Below are 17,366 nucleotides of genomic sequence, written 5' to 3' on the forward strand. Positions count from 1 at the left end.
GACAGGGACTTTAGAGGCACCCTGGTCACTCAGTTGGTTAAGTGTCTGACTCTTAATTTCTGTCATGATCTCATGGCCCATGAGATCGAGCCCCTCCTTGGGCTTTGTGCTGACAGCACAGAACGTGCTTGGGATTGTCTCTCTCTCTCTCTCTCTCTCTCCCCCCCCCCCCCTCTCTCTCTCAAAAAAATAAACATTAAAAAAGAAGGATAAGAACTTAAAAAAAAAAAAAAGAACAACTGTCAGGTTCGCTGTAGAATGTGTATACAAATTTGGATTCCTACTAAGGATATATGAGAGTGCTCATTTCCTATACTTTAAAACATATATATTAGGTGTTATATTTATTATTTAATTTTTAAAAAGTCTTTAGTAAGAGATGTTAATTTTTATTTTTTAGCAACTTGTGAGCTTTTTAAAAATATTTATTTTTGACAAATAAAAACCGGATATATTTATAACATGTACAATGTGATGTTTTGATATATCAATACATTGGGAAATGAGTACCACAATTGAAATAATTAACATATCTATTATTTCCTATGGTTACCTTTTTGGTGTGTATGGTAAGAACTGTGACTTGTGAACTTTGACTTGTTTTCATATTTCTGCTCATTTTTATTTCTCAGAATTGCCTATTTGTATGTTTTGGTCATTTTTCTGTTGTTTTATTCATTTTTAAATTGGCCCTTAAGTCATTTTATTTTTTTAGAGTTTATTTTATTTATTTATAGAGAGAGAGAGAGGAAGAGGAGGGAGGGAGGGAGGGGGGAGAGACAGAGGGAGAGAATCCCAAGCAGACTCTGCAACTGTCAGCACAGAGCCCAATGCAGGGATCAGTCTCACAAACTGCAAAATCATGAGCAGAAACCAACAGTCAGATGCTTAACTGACTGAGCCACCCAGGTGCCCCAGATCCTTAAGTCATTTTAATTAATAAGGTTGACCCCCTTTGCTATCTACAGTATGTTTTCTTTGTTATTTCCCCTTGAATTCTCTTTCTGATTGTTGATAGGTTTAGTTGCATTAGCTTCTTGAAAAATATCATTAGTTTAATTTTATGGTTTCTTTGGAGTTGATGCAGAGAAAGTCCTTCCCTATTCCCCAAATATACCCCTAGCCACTCTTCTTAAGGTTTTATTTTTGACAATTAGATCTTAAATTCTAGATCAGTTACTTCTGGTCATAAGGTACAGGTTTGTGGTTAACAAAGGTATCTTCCATTTGTACTTTCTTAAAACTAAATTGTTATGTACTGTGTCTCTTTGGGACTTCATCTTCTGTCTTACTGATCTGTTTGTTCTGGATCTTTTATCACACCTTTTTCATTATTGTGGCTTCTAAATATTTCTTCAAAATATAGTGGACAAGCTTTTCTTTCAAATGTTTCTTGGATATCCTGGCCTATTATTTATCCATATGAACTTTAGAATTATTTTGCCAGTTCTCCAAAAACATCCTTTTGGAATGTTGATGGGTGTTGCATTCATTTCAAAAAATAATTTGAGTAGGATTGCCAACTTTACCATCTTGTGTTTGCTCATCCAGGAATGTAGTATTATAGACATTAGGAGCATTTCTCCTACATGCCTGTGGCTTCCATAAAAACAGCCACCATTTTATGTATGACTAAACATTTTGTCTCCTTAAGAATGTACATAGACTCTCTCCACAAATTAGTCTTAAAGAGGTTAAAGCAACTTGCCCAAAGTCACACCTACTATGAAGTGATGGAGGCAAGCTAGGGCCCAGATGTGACTAAGTCCAGAGCTCAAACTCTGACACCCTATATTCTACTTCTCCCCAAATACTTAATCTACCCAGACCACATGACTTGTCATTTTGTATCCTAGTTTTGGCTTCCTTGTTATCCACATGGCTTATCCTGTAAATATGTTTTCACTGTAGTGTAATATAGTAGCCAAAAAAGCCTAGTGAGTATCTTTGGGGGGAGTACTGAGGACAAGCACTGAGGACCTTTTGTTGGGAGCATATGGAGAAATAGGCCCTAGTGCTTATAAGTAATTGGTTGCAGAGCCTAGTTTGGGATTTTATACATTACCTATTCCCACTTGCTAAGTACTTAAATCCTCAGCATATACCAGACTATAGCAAGCACACACATCCTTTGCTGAGAATTAGAATCCTCACCAAAAAGAATTGTGTTTAAGACACACTGTCTCTCATTAATTATCCAGGAGGTGTGCCATATAGCGTGCTCATCATAGTTTGTTCAAGCCTCATTGTGTGGATATAGCTTCCTGGTAAGAACAGTTATTTGAGCTATCATATCTTTAAATCCCTTTTATAATAATATAACGGCTTTACCTCCTTGACAGGGCTTTGTCATTAGGTTTCTTTTACTGCTCACCCCAGATCCCCAACCTCATCCTATTACTGATTTTCATTTTTTCTTTGTTCATTGTTTTTTAAGAAAGGATATTCTTTGTAGCAGGAATTGTAAGTACGTAAGTTTTCTTCAGTGGTGTTATTGCTATTGGTGTGTGCAGGTTTTATTTCCTTTGTAGAATAGATGATAACATCAGTTACCATCCCATTTTGTTACGTGTGATTTTTGTTAAGTGAATTCTGTTTTTCACTGACTTTTATTTATTTATGTTCTATTATATTTTTTTCCCACTGACTTTTATTTTTAAACAGAGCCATTTTTCTTCGTGAATATCCTTAGTTTGCTGGGATGGAAATTTTGTGAGCAATGCTCAAAAGCATCCCCAAACTCCTAATAATTTGTTTGTTTCTATGGATTTGAGGCACTTTTGCAGCTATACACTTATTTGCAGAATCCCGGCCGTCTCCTCCAAACTTTCTTTGTCTCTTGCTGTTATTATTTCTCAGATCACAAGTACCTAAAGTTCCAAGGGATCCAGTCCTCCCACGTTCTCTGCTCCCCAGGCCCCCCTCATATCTACTCTCTGAGAGCCGTTGTGTGACAGAGCTGTTACAGTATCTTACCTTGTCCCCATAGCTGGGGCATCTTGTGATTCACTTGGACAACTTCTGTTTGAAGCCCCAGGTTCAGTAAAGTGGGTCTGTGCCCTACTTTGTCCAGTCTCTAAAATTATATTATGTAAAATGAATTAATTTTAAGTGACATCTAGTGTCAGGCAAATTACCATGCTGAGAAATGTTATTCCAAATTCTGAAATATGCACTTTGGGGATAATAACTAATAACTTAATGAAATTTTGGGATGATAAATAATTAAAATAATTTCCTATCTGAAATGGGATTGGAAATGCATTATTAAGATAAAGTGAAGACCATTGCATGCTTGGGAAAATCAATTGAAAATCTGAAAAATTTGACTAAGAAATGTTTTCTCCCAGATTTGTACTTTGAGAAAATTCGGTGTACTTTCTGTATAATTCAGTACACAGTAAAATTACTGAAAAAAATTCAAGATGTTAATGCCATTTTAAAAGTTAGGTTTTTTTTTTTTTTTTAAGAAATCATTTATATGTGTAAGTATTCTGTTAGTTATAAATGCATAAAACTGTGGCTATTTACCAGGGCCCCTGGGTGGTTCAGTTGGTTGAGCATCCAACTCTTGGTTTTAGCTCAGGTCATGATCTTCCAGCTTCGTGGGTTCAAGCCCTGCATCGGGCCCTGCATTGGCAGTGCAGGGCCTGCTTGGGATTTTCTCTCTCTCTCCTCTCTCCCCATCCCTCCCCAACTCGCAATGTCTCTGTCTCTCTCAAATAAACAAAAAATAAATAAAATCCACTTAAAGAAAAAACTATGGCTATATACATTTTGAGCATGAATGTATCAGAGGCCACTTCTTTACTCCCACCTCTGGAAAGAGCAATCACTTTCTGGTATGCAATTAAGTGACACGAGCAATCTCACACAAAATAAGATTACTGAAGAAATACATCATAATTTTTCAAATTGAGTATACTAATAGATTTACCAAACAGAACCGAGGAAAAAATTCTTTTAATTTCAAATAAATAATAAAATAAATGATCTCTTAAGTATTCTTAAAGCTCTGTATTTAAAGAGCAACAAATTTCTCTAAGATATATTATTAGCATTTTAATGAAGTGTTAATATCGTTTTATTTGTGCTACCATGTGCTGTTCCTATTTTAACGTATTCATTAGTCAAGGGAAATGACATCCATGGAGTTACGTTTTGTTTATTTTTAGTTCTTGCTTTGGCACTTCCTCCAGGCAGTTCTCTTGGCAACGGTGGCGTTGGTCCGGCCTGTCGTGCGTCTTACGCAGCTAAGCTCTTCCATTCTTTCGTGCAAATATTCTAGCTCTTGTATCCAGCCATTAACTTATATAATATATCCAGTAGTATTTTTAGTCAGTTTTTTCCCTAAACGCAAGAAAGATCAAGATTTTATGAGAATCTAGGCAATGAATTTTAAATGGAAAAAAAAATCAGAATGTACTAAAAGTTTTTGTCTTTTCCTCCTGCCTCTCTCCCTCCTGGCACTGAAATATTTCTCGCACCAGGATGGGAGAGAATTTGCTCTTTTCAACTCTGTTTCTTATATACCTGGCAGAAGAGCATCTGGAGTACTGGCTGACTGTCCATGGAGACTATGGCCAAAACTACACTTGTAATAATGATAAAAAGGCCAGTACATATGGAATCGTTTCCCTTTGGGCATAGGTCAGCAGACCCCAAATGAGTGAAACTTGGGAAGGAATAGAAAATCGCTCAGAGGACTAACCACAGATGAGCTGGATGTGTGTAGGACTCGAGCTCAGGGCGGTGAGCCTTGTGTTAGTGTCATGAGGGGAAGATTTGGCCTGTGAGGAGTGGGCTCAACAGGCATCGTTCATTCATTTCTCAAAAATGAATGTGCCAGATCCCAATGGGAGCAGGAGGCTGGGGAGAAGAATGCGTGCAGGTTATAATGGTAAGCCACAGCTGTCACGGCGAGTTACATGGTACGGGGAGAGTATAAGTTGGGGGCATTTGACTGCATCAAGTGTGGGGGTGAGGTGGAGTCACAGAACATTCCCCTGCAGAGACATTGACTTGTCTTCCCATTCAAAATGTCATCCATGCATCACCTGGGACCTTAGAAACACAGATTCCCCAGGCCCATCCTAGACCTACTGAATTAGACTCTGCATTTTAATAAGATCTGCAGGTGGTTTACATGTACGGTGAAGTTTGGGAAATGCTGATCTGAAGCTCTAGCTGAGGTTGAGATGAGACGGTTAGAAGTACCGCAGGGTCCTAGACAGAGGGAACTGTGTGTGCAGAGCCTGGCTTGCAGGGGAGCTGATATGCCCAAGGGAGAACTGAAAAGAAGACTGGAGCCCAGGGATGGAGGGAGCGTGTGGTGTCCTGGCGGCCAAGGGAGGAGTGTTTCAAGGACATGGTAAGGTTTAGCAGAGCTGAAAGCCATGTGAAGGACTGGAAAATGTTTGATGAATTTAGCTGAGATTTGGAGGGCTTTTTTGATGGAGTAATACAGGTACAAGCCGGTATGAAGTGAATTGAACAGTGAGTACAGGGGGAAAGGTGAGCAAAAAAGACAACTAATATAGATTATTCTTTCCTTTTTTATTCAATACATTTGCTGAGCATTGTCATATACCAAGCAGTGAGAATGTACAGATGAAAGACTAAGTCCAAAAATAGTGATATATGCCTAAGTTGCTATGGCAGTGCATGAGCAGAGTACCTAAATAAGGAGTGTGGGTGTGTGTGTGTGCGTGTGTGCGTGCGCACGCGCACACGCAGGCACACATATGTGCGTGCAGACTAGAAAATTAGGATGGGGGACAGAAAATTTAATCAGAAATAACCTCCCAAAGAGGATTGATCCCTGAGCAGGTTCTTTAAGAATCTGCCTTATATGGAGAGCAAGGACATAGCTCAGCTTCTACATAGACAAGAAGGCTTGAGAGGGGATGGTGAGTTCAGAAAAACATGGACATTACTGGTTGTCTGTATCATGAATGACCTTGAATACCATTTGAAGCTGTTTGAATTCACCCTAAGAACTTTAGGAGGACCAGTGAAGGATTTTAAGCAGGAGAGTGATGGGCAAATTTGAATCTCAGAATACACTAAAATGTGAAAAAGGAGGAGAAGAGGAAGGTGAGACTGGCAGCATAGAAACTAGGGCGCAGTTGCAGTGGTGATCCAGATACGAAGTGAAGAGTTCTTGATCTAGACCAGTAACATAGGGAATGAAGAAGAGGTGGCTGGTCTTAAATTCGGAGCTGCTGGCTAAATATTGGCACCGTTTACCAAGTTAGGAAATAGAGCTTGGGTATGGAGTATCCAGTCCTGATACAGATTTGAGAATCTTTAATTGATTGATCAAGCCATAAGGCCACACAGGATAATCCCTAAACTTCACTCCATAATAAATACTGTAGTGATTATGATGAACAGATGACCAGCATTAATACCATCCCTTTCATCAGGAGGGATCATTAGGAGACTGTTTCTTTGAGAAATGCTGGTTATCCGATACATACTGTGACTGAAACATGGAGCAGATAACACTGGTCATGTTTGATGGCTGTAAGTATTGGACCTGCGTTACTGCTGGCACAGCTTCCTCTTTAAGAACTTCCTGCCTCTTCGTGTGTGTGTGTGTGTGTGAGAGAGAGAGAGCACGCGTGCACGTACGCACGCTAACTATCCTGACTGCTAGCCACTCTTTTACACAGTTAGAGAATCTGGTTGATGTTCTCTTTCACTCACGACACCTGTGAAAAGAATGTTTGAATTTTATGACTGTATTTGTTTTTTTTTCCCAAGAGGATATAATATTATTGTGCACAATTACAGATGATATGTAAACTTTAGTCACATCTATAATTATATTTGATACCATAATTCAATTTGGATGTATTGCATAGGATGTGCCAGCAATCCTATTAATAACCAAATAAACTCCACAGCTTTCCTTGGGTGACCCTTTCACCGTGAACTCCAGGTCACAACAAATTAACTGTCAGTTCAACTGCACTAAGATTGCTGGAGACTGGATTTCATGTCCAGGCACATCACAAATAAATCTCAAACGGAACCTGGTATCACCCTGAAGAGATTCTAACTTTACATTGTTGAGGTAGTTTACCAAGATGGCTTCAGAGTAAACTAACTTTACACAATACATTTTTAAAAAGACATATTGACTTGGCACCATGATCAAACTATTACATTTAGCATTTGGCAGCAAGGGTGCAAAAAACAAAAACAAACAAACAAAAAATCCTACACTAAAACCCTTTCTGGGAATGCTTTACATCTTTCACAGAACAGAAAGTAGAACAACCTGTATACAGTTAGTCACGAATAGTCTTCAAGTTTTTTGCCCATATACACGAGTATTATCTTAAACATGTCTTCTTTGCAGCCACCACTGTGCTTGACTGAGTTCACAAATCTGTTGTAACCAGTAGCTTCCCTGTCACTTCTCTGGCTCTCCTCTCCTAAGCTTTGTTTCCTGGCAGTAATTAAAACCTTCTGCCACTGCCATAGTTACTGCTGCTGCTGGAACTGCCACAGCCACCTTGGTTTTGTGGTTTGGCAAAGTATTGGCCTCCACCGCCATAGTGGCCAGAGATGCTGCCTCCAGAATGTCCTCCTTTTGTGGGTCCAGAATTGAAAGATTGATTGTTGTAGCTACCCAAATCACTGTAGCTCCGGGTACCTCCCGAATGACTTCCATCATTACCAATTACATTCTTGCCATCCCCACTGCCACCAACATCACCGCCTCGGTGGCCACTAAAGCCACCTGACCCATGGACGTTTCCTCCATGACCAAAGTCTCATGCCCACCAAAACCACCTTCATGACCACCACCAAAGTTTCCTGAACACTTTGACCTCTTTGGCGGGATGAAGCACTAGTCATCTTTTGCTTAGATAAGGCTTTTCTTACTTCATAGTTGTGGCCGTTCACAGTGTGGTAATTTTGAATAACAGTCTTGTCTACAGAGGAGTCATGGTCATGAAAGGTTACAAAAGCAAAGCTCTCTTGTTGCCAGTGTCTCTGTCAGTCATGATGTCAGTCACTTCAACTTTTTCATACTGTTCAAAATAATCTCTTCGGTGATATTCTTCAGTGTCTTCTCTTATGCCACCACCAGAACTCTTTCTCACAATTAAGCGAGCACCAGGTCTCTGAGAATCTTCTCTTGCGAGAGCCCTCTTTGGTTCCACAGCTCTTCTATCCACTTTGTGTGGCCTTGCATTTGTGGCTGCATCTACCATGGTGGCATATGTGGCAAACCCAGAGCATCTGCAGTGCTTGGTGTTTGGATCTCTCATTACCACACAGTCCGTAAGCATTTCCCATTGCTCACACTGGCTCCTCAGGCTCTCATCAGTTGTTTCCAAGTTCAAATCTCCAACGAAGAGCATCCACAGCTGTTGGGACTCTTGGAGAGACTGACTTAGGCTGATGGGGCAGGAGGGGAGACCTTAACAATGCTTTACTCAACAGTGTCCAACGGGTAGAAAGTGCGTCTTGTCACAGTATTTGAAAGTTATTTCTCCTGGGCCATTTTCCCCGATTGTAATTAGTTTCAAAGAAAAAAAAGAACTTTCTCTATAAATGCAGTCATTATTTTTATTGTCTTCGGTTTCTGGGTTTCTTCCACCGGCAAAATAAGAAAGAGGGAAACACCCACATCTTTCTACACACAAAAATGTAGGAAAGAAAAATATTGTATCTCTATCAAACAGTACACTGTTATCATAGCATCGTATTTTCAGTTGTTTATAATGAAATATCTGTTACTGATATTCTATTCATAAGCTGTTCTTCCTGGAGGTGTTATACCATAATTTTCAACTATGTCCAGTTACATAATCTTCATCAAGGGGTTAAATATTTTAGATGGGATTCATACATTTATTTAAATGTTTGATGTTAGATTGGCTTTCTGTATTATAATTAGGAAACCATTTTTTTATCCATTAAAATGATGAGACCAAAAATTTTAAATAGATGTTGTATCTTTGCCTACTAAATTCCTTTTAAAAATTATTACATACATTTTTTCAGGCAGCAGCCTGGCAATGGAAACCTTGTTTGTTTGTTTTTTCTTTTTTAAAATTACATCTGAAAATGTCTTAATATTTTATTTTGGATTTGTCAAACAGTGATTTTCATTTTACATGTGTATTCAGCATATACTTATTTCTTTACCATCAGTTAGCATTTATTTATTATGGTTCATTCATTTATTTATTGAAATGCCACCTGCCCTTCTATGGCTTATTATTTCATTTGAGAAACCAGATATATAAAGAGGAGAATTTTTTAAAATCCTTGGAGTATAATGGCTAGAGAAATATCTTTAATTCAACAAATTTTATTAATTACTTTATGTGAGCCTTAAACATAGGAGTTATTCAGCAAAGTGTCACTTGTAAAGGAAGGTAGCTGTGGCTTCTGCCCTTCTAGAAACTTGCAATTTAGATTGTAGAAGATTTGGGGGAGGACATGATAAGATAATACTGATGAGGGGCGCCTGGGTGGCTCAGTAGGTTAAGCGTCCGACTTCGGGTCAGGTCATGATCTCATGGTTCGTGGGTTCAAGCCCCGCATCGAGCTCTGTGCTGACTACCAGCTCAGAGCCTGGAGCCTGTTTCAGATTCCGTGTCTCCCTCTCTCTCTCTGACCCACCCCTGCTCACACTGTCTCTCTCTGTCTCTCAGAAATAAAACAATAAAAAAAATTAAAAAAAAAAAAGATAATACTGATGATGGTAGGTAAGTAAGTGAACACAAACTATATATTAAACTTGTTTGTTTGTTTCAATGTTTATTTCTGAGAGAGAGAGAGAGAGTGAGCAGGTGAGGGACAGAGAGAGAGACAGAGAGACAGAGTGAGAGGCAGAACCCAAAGCAAGCTCCAGGCTCTGAGCTGTCAGCACAGAGCCCAACGCAGGGCTCAAACTCACAAGCTATGAGATTATGACCTGAGCCCAAGATGGACACAACTGACTGAGCCACCCAGGTGCTCCTATATTAAACTCTTTACTTACGTTTTCACAACAACCTTATAAAGTAGCTCAATATTGTCTTCTTCATTTTATAGATGAGGAAACTATGGCCTAGACAGGTCAAGTAATTTGTCCCACATCATACAGTTAATACACAGAAGATACAGGGTTAATGGTCTATGTGACTTGATGTCTCATTCACATGGCCACCATATTATAGCAGAGAAAATTATATGATGTTACAAATAGCAGAAATGCAAGGAAAAATTGTTAATTGCCTTAAGAAGTAAAGTTGAGTTTTTATAGAGCTTTAGATGAGGGTCAAATTTCATCTATTTGGGGAAGATAAGGAAAGACTTCACTATTTAGCAAATGCAAATTAAAGTCAACTAATACAATGTACACTGTGTATACTGAATTCTCATAGAAAGCTTTCACTCTGTTTTTTGAAAGATTTAATGAATAATAAATAGACAGAAGGGTGGTTCTCATACCCAGCTGTGAATATATATAACTGTTATAATCACAGTTATTGTTAATTGTACTATAATATTCACATTATGCTACATGATGAATAGAACAATAAATAAATAAATACAATATTTGCTCTCTAAAAGATGTTCTGAAAGTTTGCCAGTTTTCTGAATTGTAGCTTTGTTAAATGATTGGATAAATTCTTGTCTTAAAATTGCCTATTCGTAGCATTAAAACAGTAGAGTAAGGGAGCTAAAGTCTCATTCAAGTGAGCAAAGCATGATTTACTGTGTGTGTACAATTTAAAAGAATTATCTCATGACTTTTAACACACAGCTCACTTCTTTCGAATCTGGCACGTGAAGAGTTTTGAGGAACAGAAGATAGGGCCTGTAGGAAAGAAATGGTATTATTTATCTCAGAGAATAAGCAAGCTCAGGAAATAATTTTTCAAAAAGATATTCTAATTAGTGCCCCTGATTCTATGATAGCTTTATGTTTCACAAAAACACCAAGGATGGTTATTTGCGGATATACTTTGACTTGTTGATTCAGTTGGCTTTCTGTGCACAGATCTTCCTCGACTTACCAACATGGTTAAATCCTGATAAACTGCATTTAATACACCTAGCCTACTGAACGTCGTAGCTTAGCCTCGCTTATCTTAAATGTGCTAATGCCACATTAGCCTGCAGTTGGGCAAAAATCATCTAACACAAAGCCTATTTTATAATGAATTGTTGAATATCTCAGGTAAGTTATTGAATATTTTACTGAAAATGAAAAACAGGATGGTTGAAAGTGTGTCAGTTGTTTAGCCTTGGCGTTGTGTGGCTGACTGGGAGCTGTGGCTCATTGCCTCTCCCCAGCATCACCAGAGAGCATCATACCTCATGTATATTGCTAGCCCAGGAAAAGATCAAAATTTAAAATTTGAAGTGTAGTTCTACTGAATGTGTATTGCTTTTACACCATCATAAAGTTGAAAATTTGTAATTTGAAACATCATCGTAAATTAGGCACTGTCTGAATAACTATTATGATACTAACATGGTAGTGAAGTGTTTCCTTTTGAGGCACATGTTCTAAAATTGAAATGATACAGAGAATGCAGAGTGGCCTTCATGTAAGGATAACATGAAATTAATAAAACATTACATGGCATTTCTGGAATGCCATGTTTGTAGATAAGGTGGCCCAATGTCATTAAGGTATTAGTTCTCCTGAATAAATCTACAAATTCAAGGCAATTCTAATAAACCTCCCAGTAATTTTTTTTTTTTAGGATTTATTTATTTTTGAGAGAGAGCGCAAGCTGAGAAGGGGCAGAAAGGGGAGAGGGGACGACAGAAGATCCAAGGCAGGTTCTGTGCTGACAGAGCAGGCTCGATGCAGGGCTCGAACTCACATATCATGAGATCATGACCTGAGCCGAAGTCAGATGCTCAACTGACTGCGCCACCCAGGTGCCTCCCACCTTTTTAAAGATTTATTTATTTTCCTCCCAGTAATATTTTTAATGAAACTTTAATGTTTTAATGAACTTTAACGTTACAGGGAGAGACAGAGAGTCCACGATGGGGAGCACACAAACAGACCCACACAATTACAGATGGTTGGTATATGAGAGGCCTGGCTTTGCAGACACATGAAGATGGATTGGTCACTACATAGACTGTTCAGTAAATGTTGCTGGGACAACTGGCTAACTGGAAAAAATATATAATTATTTTCTTACTTTTAGCCACAAACAAAATCAATCCCAGAGGAGTTAAAGGCTTAAATGTGAAAACCAATACTCAGAACATCTAAAAGAAAACAGAAGACTATATTTCTACATTCCTAGTGGGCAAGGATTCCTTAAACACAATACAAAATGCACAAATTACAAAAGAAGGTTTAATAAATCTGACTACATTAAAACAAAAACTTGTGTGAATAAAGACAATCCCATAAAATAAAAATGAAGACAAACTGCAGAGTAGAAGACATATTATACATACAAACAACAAAGTACTGGTATCCAGAATGTATAAAGAACATTCTGGATAGTTTAAATTAGGAAAAAGAGAGGTAGAACAATTAAAAAGCGGACAGAGGGTTTAAACAGGCAATTTACAGAAGGATGCTAATATACATATAAAATATGTTCATGTTACCAATAATCATGGAAATGCAGTGAAATTAAAACCATGAAATTCCATTTCCTGGCCATAATTTTGTTAAAATTTAAAATGTCTAACAATGAAATATGAAATATTTATTTTGTAGAAAAAGAGGATATTGTCTTCTCATATGAGAATAAATTTGGATAATATTTTGGACAATATCTGGTAAAACTATGACTTTTCCAGGCTAGAGAAACTGTTGCACGTGTATCCAGGAGACATTTATGAGAGGCTCATCGTAGCACTTAATGGGAGTAGAAAGAATAGATACATTGTAGAAAAGTCAATCAGTGGAATGCTATTTGATAGTGAAAAGAAGTGAACTAGACTTAGCTGTATCACCATAGACAAATCAAAAAATGTTGATTTACAAGAAGTTCTGAAAGGATATAATATATTGTTGCATTTTTTTATGCACAGTTCTAATACATGCAAAACCCATTCTATCGTTTAGGGATGTCTACAGATGTTATAAAAAGTAATGGGGCGTGAATTGGGAGGGATGATAGATACCATATTCAAGATGGTGGTATCCTTTAAGAGGGAAAGAAAAGAGGAAAGATCAGAAAAGGGTCCACTTTCTTTCTTAAGGTAGGGGAGAGGGCTGCTTTATTATGTCTATGTTTTTATTGAAAAGTTTAAAGCATAGTTGGAACTTTTAAAAAAAGACAGTTACCAGTTAGATAAAAGAAGATTACTGATTCATTCAAAAATGTTAGTAATGGGGCACCTGGGTGGCTCAGTCAGTTAAGCGTCTGACTCTTGATATCAGCTCAGGTCTTGATCTCAGGTTCCAGTCCCACATTGGGCCCCATGCTGTGCATGGAGCCTGCCTAAAAAAAAAAAAAAAAAAAAAAGATTAAAAAAATTGTTAGTGTTGCAGTGAGGTTTCTTATTCACTCATGTTTTAATTTTTCTTGGTTGCTGTGCTGTTGTGCACACAGAGAAGGGGCAGTTTTCTAAAAGGTGCACAGGTGGCTCTTCTGAGACATGTAGGTGAAACTAAACCAAATATGACTTTCCGAGTCAGACTTACATTTTTTCCAAGATACAATACTTGAGTGTAAATATCTTTAAAAAATACACCATTGTATAACATAAGCCATTACCTGCCTCAAAATTTAGATACACACATGCACGCACCTTTTTTAAACAGAGTGAAATGTCGTAGTTGGTGTTTGCCTAATCGTGTGAGAGGTGAAACATATAAGGACACTTCTGTACAGATTTTATATGTCGCTGTTGTAGCCTAACATTTCGTGGCTTCAAAATTACTAAGCTTCTCTAGAGATAAGAATAAAGATTGGAGACAAAGACAGACACTTGATTTGTTGCCACAGGTGCCTTTTCCAAGGGGATTGAATTAAACATTCAGATGTTATTGTTGATAGGTGCATAGGGATGTGCTTTTCAAGTCTTCTGACAAAAACAAAACTTCCAATTTGGTTTGAAGAAGGAAAATCAAAACCGTCTGTAAAACCTTACCCCTAAAGCCTGAAGGCTCTTTCTTTGAAGAAAAGACAATGATTTCTCCCAAGGGACAAGCAGAAGTCTTTCTCAGCTCAGCCAGTTTAGTTTGGGAGACACAAATTTCACATGACATCCTCTGATTTTATCCAAGAGATACTTTTAAGTCAATAAGACCGGCGCAGGTGGGTATGTTTTTACAAGGTTACACAGGGCACTGTGCAGATAGTCACAACAGAAGAGACGTGGTTATCTCCTGCGGGATTTCCTTCCTAGCAATTTCAGAAATTGAGAATGAATCTGATGTTGTGTCCTGTGACAGTCCCACATGGGTGACTCGATAGCTCCTTTTTCCGTTTCCCTGGTTGGTTCATCTCCTCCTTGGTTACCACAGGCTTCCGATCTGAAGGAGAGAACTAAAGATAGAGCAACGCTCTGAGTCACTCCTGAAAGACAGCCATTTTCTCTCTGTCAGGAATCTCAGATGAATTCAGCGACTGTCTGAATCCTTTGTGCTGATGGTAAACTCAGTGTAAAGCTTCCTACTCTTTGGCCACCACTTCCTCCAGTCCTCCAGGTTTGGTAATTCATCCACTCCAGAAAGGTCTCCATTCCATTGAGCCTCCTGCCTTGTCACTGCCCACCTCCTGTGTCTGCGTCCCTTTCCTTTACCCCAGAGTCTGTAGTCCATTATCATGGCCGTGCTCTAGTCCCGGACTTCGTCCCTCTGTTGTACTCACCCACACACTTTCAACCTGGTCAAATCTATTTCTTTGCCTACTCTGCACCAGCACCCAAGCAACTGATTTTGACCAGAAAGCCGTGCTGACTGGTTGCACCTTAAGTTTATTTACACAAAGTTTCAGGGCACTCAGTACTGCCTAGCCACCTCATTCACTGAGTAGCTATCACCTCGCGGCCCTGTGACATCACTGCTCTGCCTCTACTACTAGATCTTTTCCATCAGCAAGCATTTGTAATGTATTTACCATCTTTAAAAAGGAAAACTTCATCGGACCCCTTATCCCTCTCCAGCTGCTGTCTCATTGCTCGCTTTTAAAGCAGAACTCCCCAAAAGAGCTGCCTATGTTCAATCTTTATTTCTACATTTTCCACTCTTCTGAATCCACCTCAATTAAATTTTTGTCTCTGCCATTCTGCTGTGTCATGGCCCCAGTGAATCCATCTATCTCAGGCTTTCTACAGCACTTGGTCCTGGTGAGCTCCTCCTTCCCCTTGAAAGTCTTCCATCACTTGGCTTCTGGGCCCCACTACCCTTCCCACCTCATGGGCCACTAGTCACCTTCCCTGCTCTTCCTGCCTTTTGAAGTCTTTGCAACTCTTGTTTTGTTTGACTCCACCCCCCCCCAAGTGATCATAGGCCCATGGCTATAATATTTATATGCCGAGCACCCCAACTTCAAGGTGCCAGAAGCTCCTGTACTTGGGACTTTTCCAGACCTTGCTCTGTGTATCTCTTCCTCTGGCTGTTCATTTATAAAAACTGGTAAACACATATCACTAATCACTCTCCACAACTTCTCCACAGAAATGTAGAATCCTATACTTCCAGTGACATTCATGACAATTCCCTTTGGAAGCCTAATAAGCATCTCAAACTTGACATGCTTAAAATTTATTTTCTACCTTTCCCATTAAAAAAAAAATACATCATCAGTGAAGCTATATCATAATATAGTACATTACCCAGCTTTATTTTTCTTCATAACCCTTGTCATTACCTGACATTACATCATGTACCTGTATATTTATTTTCCTGTTTCACCCACTTAATTACAATATCATGTCAGTGGGATCTCATTTATTCATTCCTTACAGTAGGCAGCATAATAGTCCTTTAAAGACGTCCATGTTTCTATTCCCAGAATATGGGAATGTGTTTTCTTACATGGCAAAAGAGACTTTGCAAATGTGATAAAGTTAAGGACCTTGAGTTAGGGAGATTATCCTGGATTATTCGGGTGGGCCCAATATAGACACTGGGTTGCCTGTAAAGGGAGGAAGGAGGCATGGAAATTAGAGAAGGAGAAATGGCAATGGAAGCAGAGATTAAAGTAATGCAGTCAGGAGCCATGGAAGGCAGGAGTCTCTCGAAACCAGAAAAAGCAAGGCGCAGTCTCTCCTCAGGAGTCTCCAGAAGGAACACAGCTCTCCTGGCACCGTGGTTTCGGCTCTGTAAAACCAATCTTGGACTTCTGACCTCCAAAACGTTAAGATAATAATAAATTTGTATTGTTTTAAGCAACTAAACTTGTAATTTGTTAACAGCAGCAGTAGGACACTAATGCACTTATGTATCTCTGGCATTTAGAATTTTTCTGGCGTTAAGGTACTAAGTAAAATAATGCTGTTTGAATGATTGTTACATCTTCAATATTTTAGATCGCATATAGAGATTATTGACGTTTCAGATTTGCATTCTAAATGTTATTGAAAATAAATAAACCATTCTTTATTTGAAAAGTAATAGTTACCTTTATTTTTGTCCAGGCAGAAGATATTTTTTATTATCCTAGTCTGTTTCAGGCAGGCATCTTTGTGTGTGTGTGTGTGTGTGTGTGTGTGTAGTGATTTAAAATTTTCAGAATGTCCAGAATGGAAAGGACTTTGAAGGGCATTCAGTAGAATTTCCTGACCTGATGTTTGTATATTTTTCCTAATATCCCTAACAAGTGAGCATCACAAGTCTATTTTAGCATTTTCAGTGATGGGAAACTCACATTAGCTGGAGGGGTCAAGACCAATCTTGGATAGATTTTTCTGGCTTTTGTCAGTTTTGTTCCTTAGTTACAAAATTAAACCATGACTAAAATTCTTAGTTATAAGCCAACACTGACTTTTTAAAACCCATTTATTAAAGATATACCTGAAGTCCAAGTCATTGATTATCTTTACATGTGAAATGCCTACTTTTGCATTAATATTTGTCAGAAAGTCTTTATGGTAGACCATTAGGAACCATCAAGTATGCTGGAGGGAGTGTGGATAAAAATCAAGAAGTGATTTGCAGATTTGCAGTTAAGTGATAAGTGCTTCCATTGCTCCCTCACTGGGCCTCTGAGGGGGCATTTCAGACAGTAATTTTTAGTAGAGAATGGTATTATTTAACTTTGGGTTAAAAGTTTTTATTAGTAGTAAAAATGTTGGGTTTTTACTTCTCTCCAAATATTGTCAAATTATCAATATTTGTATTTTGTTTATGGTTCAACTGATCCAGGACAGTGAATTCAGTGACTGAGAATCAAAGTTCCACAACTGCTGAGCCC

General features: G+C 38.5%; 1 protein-coding gene across 3 annotated transcripts in view; it reads left to right on the forward strand.

Annotated features, from left to right (window-relative positions):
• Nucleotides 1–17,366, forward strand: part of POC1B (POC1 centriolar protein B) — a 95,482-nt gene that overhangs the window by 66,621 nt on the left and 11,495 nt on the right. Inside the window, exon 11 of one of the 3 annotated variants that reach the window (XM_039240228.1) lies at nucleotides 12,002–12,119. The exons of the other annotated variants lie outside the window; for them this stretch is intronic. Within the exon in view, the coding sequence (XP_039096159.1) occupies nucleotides 12,002–12,118 (117 nt within the window). The 3' untranslated portion in view covers nucleotide 12,119. Of the gene's footprint in view, nucleotides 1–12,001; nucleotides 12,120–17,366 lie in introns of those variants that run through there. 3 annotated transcript variants of the gene reach the window in all.

Source organism: Hyaena hyaena, unplaced genomic scaffold (assembly GCF_003009895.1).
Source record: "Hyaena hyaena isolate Hyena2069 unplaced genomic scaffold, ASM300989v1 scaffold_170, whole genome shotgun sequence".
Lineage (NCBI taxonomy): Eukaryota > Metazoa > Chordata > Mammalia > Carnivora > Hyaenidae > Hyaena > Hyaena hyaena.